At 39.4% G+C, this 4,746-nt stretch overlaps 1 protein-coding gene across 2 annotated transcripts in view; it reads right to left on the bottom strand.

Moving 5' to 3' along the window:
- LOC102200725 (CTD nuclear envelope phosphatase 1A) overlaps window positions 1–4,746 on the bottom strand; it is a 13,093-nt gene that overhangs the window by 7,202 nt on the left and 1,145 nt on the right. For both annotated transcript variants that reach the window (XM_005749764.1, XM_005749765.1), the window contains exon 2: window positions 2,226–2,292. In XM_005749764.1, the coding sequence (XP_005749821.1) occupies window positions 2,226–2,292 (67 nt within the window). The remainder of the gene's footprint in view (window positions 1–2,225; window positions 2,293–4,746) is intronic.

Here is a 4,746-nt window from a genome sequence, read left to right as displayed (position 1 = left end):
ATGCTGGAGAATATACTCCGGTGTCCTGTTATATTTTAGATAGCAAGGAGTTTATTAAACTTCACCGAAACAATCTGCAAATTTCATTAAACTTCAATAAACTATCATCTTGTTTTTATTTTTAGTTAGCACATACCTTAAACACTTAAAGCTGTAAGCTAATGATAGTTATATAAGAGCAGATGCTGCTGGTACAATAAGCTGTGTTTTACGTCCAATGGATGATGATCTGATTAGTTGACTAATCGCAAAAATAATCGGTGACTAGTCGACTATCAAAATAATCATTTGTGGCAGCCCTATTGTAAACAAGGAACTGCTTATTTTAAGTCTTGACCCAAAAAAGGCAAGCCATTTTATTTTTTCCAGAGTATTTAGACAGCACAGCGAAAGGACAAACCTTTACAAAGTCATCATCAGTTTTGGTGTTGTTAACTTCCTCAGTCTTTTTTCAGTTTTAATTTTTAGAACAGAGTGTACCACCATGTGTAAAGATCTTTTTATTATTATTTACTGACTCCAATACTCTGATTGATGCACTTAAATGGTATGCAAATAAACAAAAGGAAACCCATTATGTGAGTTTCCTCTATGCCTGGTGAGGATATAATGTACTCCACTTTAATTCAAAGTCAACAAGAAATGATGGGCTGAGTAAGACTTGTTTATGAAAAGTATCTTATAACAATATTATAACACATCCTCTTTTATAATTAATAGTGGAAATTAAAGCCCTGACACCCAGGTGCCTTCATTTTTTCCCCTCATCTCTTTGCAATCCCTGACTTGATGAGTTTCCTAATGTGTTTCCAGCCAATTCCAGTTACTTTTTCAGTAGACTCATTTATTCCCCCAAAGACACTCCAGCTGATTCCAGTTAAGCGCTTCGAGGACTGGGTAACCGTTTTAACCTTTGAAGCTGACCTTATTCGAATGCACAGATTTGGCAACCACACTGCCGCTTTACTTCTAGCAGAAATACCCACCATCTGCAGCTAAGTTAATGTACACTTATTCACTAGAGACTGGACCTGGATGTGCTGGTGACGTCAGCGGAATGAGTGAGAGGCAAGTAAAGTAGACTGAAATACAATCCTTCCTCTAAGTCAAGAGTGTGCTGTTGAATGAGCTCTCAGCTGACAGAAGGGAAGTTCATTCAGAGCACACAAACCAAACCAGTCAGTGCCTGAGCAAGTGGTGTGGCCCAGCCTGTAACATTTACATATCCTATCCTTTAATTCAAAGCAGAAAGTCTGTCTTTTTGTTTTGTTTTGTTTTGTTTTAATCAAAGATAACATTGCATTATGTGGATGCTCACACGTTGATACTGTTATAATTGTTAAGTTTGTCGGTTGGTGTTGGTATATACAGCTAGTGTGCATCTACACATTAGGCATCACAACTTTAGCACTGCTGTCACACATCTTGAGGATATCTATGGTCTATATACTAATCCTTAATCACTAAAGACTCTGCGTGCAATGCAGTTTATAATGTCAAAGACTATTTACATTATGCAGTGTTGACATTGCTGCTAACACCAGTTATCTCACTCATGACTGTATCAGTTCGCTTCACTGGAAAATATTCAGTCGATATTTACAGCTCTGCAAAAAAAACAACATTTGTTTTATGTTTACAATTGTTCTTTTTTTTACTTTAAAAACCAAATAAAGTCATCTAATTGAAATGCTGCAGTACCAATATACAGCCAAATACCTTTTGTGCAAAACCACACTCTGTTGTTAAGCTGTTAGTTGGTTAAACAGCGCAAAACAACAGACCTATGCAGCAAAACAGGTTTATGAAAACAATTGACAAAAAGAATACAGCTGTGCATGAACCCATTTAATGCAACTTAATATTTGTATCTATAAAAGAAGGTCATGGGGGAAAAAAAAAGTATCTAAAAGCTAGTGTGATTTTCCTTATGGGGAGAAGCCAGTCAGTTTGACATAGTGGCCATTTAGTCTTTACTTAAAGGTGAACATGAGGGGGATAGTTTCCAAACTGTGCATCTGTTCCAGAAAAAGTCCCAGTCAGCACAATCACTTCTTACTTGACAAACTTGTTTATCACCTTCTTCTGTCCACATTACAAAGATGCTTTTATGGTTCCTTCATTTTGTGGCCAACACACCGATGTGCCTTAGCAAAAGCATCTTTAAGACTTAGCAAGATAAGCTTTTATACAGAGAAATACCATGAAAACAACAGTGTACTCACTGAGCCTGTTTCTGGAGATGGGTGACAGGGGCAAAGTGTCGTATCGCACCGTCTGATACTGGATTATCTGCAAATGAACACAGGGAATCAAAAAGCGAATTCTCAATAGAAGGAGCACATACTGTAACATGCACTAAACACTTAAACGATGACTTAAATATACCACGACCAGCGCTTAAACTGTGATATATTTGACAATACCATACATACCAAGTACACAGAAGCCTCAAACCCCTATTTACAATCGCTCTGACCTCAAAGAACTTTTCATGTGATTTTACAGAAGAGGAAATGTTTCATCTTTTAGGAATCTTTCAGGGTATAACAGTAAAAACGGAAAACTAATTGTGCTTTGGGGTGATAAGAGATTTTACCAGGATCTGAAATTTTTATTTTTCAGCTGCTTAAGATAAAGCATTCTTAGGAAACCAGATAAAGTAAGGGGACAGAGGAGGGCACCACACTGAAATAACGAAGTGGCTTGCGTCCAACCCATAGCGCTTCCTCTGCTGTGATCCAAATGACTACAGCGAGGATCCTTCCCAGTGCCGCTCTTGCCCAGGGGCTCTGCACTTTTCTTCACAGGGCTATTTTTATCCCCCCCAGCTGTCGGTGGGTGTCAGCGTAGCATGGGGCACACACAGAAAGGGAGACTCACAGGGTGACTTTGACTGAGCTGCTTGGTACCTGCCTTAGACAGGACCTCCCTCTATGCCCCCCCCCCCCGCTTGCTTGGCAGGGCAAGCCTGGGAGAAGCCTACTGTTGGAAGCAGCTGCTGGGTACCACGGGGGAAATCTCACCCCCGACTCAGCTCTCTGTATCTTTAAAAACATCCATCTGAAAACCTGGCACGCACACGTCCTGTGCCTCCAAACTAAGGCAACAATAAACAATAAAATGTGGACTATTTTTATTTGTTTTTCCTGCCCATCATCTAAAAAAAAAAAAAGGATTACATTTTACATCAACATGTGCAGGGCTTTTTCCTGGTTTAAAACTGGTCTATGGGGGGGGGGGTGTGTGTGTGTGTGTGACTGTACACCCAGACAAAAGTGCCCTGCATAGATATATCTTAAATGACAGATGTCTGCCTATTGTCTCATTATTTCTAACCATTAGACGAACAAAATTCTTTTAGTTACTAAATTAAACTCTTATTCAACAAAGATTACTTCACAGTCCTGATGTTTCCCCTTAGGGATGAATCAAAACCTCGTGGTGGGTGCCCAAATCTTTCAAACGCAGGAAAAACCCTCATGTAGCAGCGGGCCTCTGTTCCTTTAACCAGAACACTCAGGACATAATTAATGACTAGAAATGGACGATGGCAGCAACTAACATTTTTTCCCCTTAATTAATTTGTAAAACAATTTAATTAATTGGTTCGTGTTCGTTTCAGAGCTGAAGACAACATATTCAGGCTGCTTGTTTTGGATTAATAAAGACATTAATTTAACCATTAGATCTGCAGAAAGAAGATACAGCGGATGATTTGGAGCAACGCTGCTTTAAAAAAAGTATATTATTCATTAATTAGTTATGAAAACCATTGCAGATTTATTCTTAATCAGCTAATCAGTGAAGTACAAATATCAGCTATGTAAGCTGGTAGTTATTTTTTGCTTAGCCAATTTTTGCATGCAGAATGATAAACACAACGATTATGTAACACTGATGTGGGTAAGATTAATAACCAACCACCTCGTCATTTGTTGACATGGGATAGCGTGCCTGGGATTATGACCGGTTCCTAAAATACATAATCCAATTAATCTTATCTTCATTTAGATCTACGTATTGTGGATAAATAAGAGGTTATTATTAAGTGTAGAAAACTGGTTATCCCAGTTGTGAGAACATATATACACACACACTTCCCTCTAAACAGCCCCAACCCTAACCCCGCCATATCAGCATAATAGATGCCCTGCACTTGGATCATCATGACAAATTTCCAGTGCATCACAGACCATGCACAAGAGAGCTAAACTGCGAGAGAGAACGAGAGAAACAGAGGCAGAGAGAGGGAGAACAGTGCACTCTCTGTGCTGACTTAATCCCTCTCACTTCAGCCACAACATGGACTGAACTATTCACACTCAGGGCCTGAGGTGTTACTGCCACACAATCAACTACAGACAAACCTCTAAACAGCAAGATGATTACAACACACGAGGCAGTCCTCCAAGCTTTGTTGGTTTGATATGGCGCTTGAGCCGAAGTCCACTCATGTTACACCACATATGCACATCTATTAACGACACCACGACACCTGCGCATATGTCTAAGTTACAAACAGGTGGCTTATGTCACCTTAAATGCCATGTTTATTGTGGAGGCATTTCTGAGCAATTGAAGGTGACCTGCACGCTTAATGCACTTTAAATTTAGGGTTTGGCTGTAGCAGTTTTCACTGAGCACTGCAGCCGGATAAGGCAGTCCTGCAATTAAAAAAGACAAACAAAAAAACGACACAGTTTTGAGGTTTGACCAATCATTCATAAATGAATCTGCAACAGT

Source organism: Pundamilia nyererei, unplaced genomic scaffold, assembly GCF_000239375.1.
Source record: "Pundamilia nyererei isolate P.nyererei 1_Seehausen unplaced genomic scaffold, PunNye1.0 scaffold00254, whole genome shotgun sequence".
Classification (NCBI taxonomy): Eukaryota; Metazoa; Chordata; class Actinopteri; order Cichliformes; family Cichlidae; genus Pundamilia; species Pundamilia nyererei.
The sequence above is the reverse complement of the archived record's forward strand: the minus strand, read 5'-3'. Positions and strand labels throughout refer to the sequence as shown.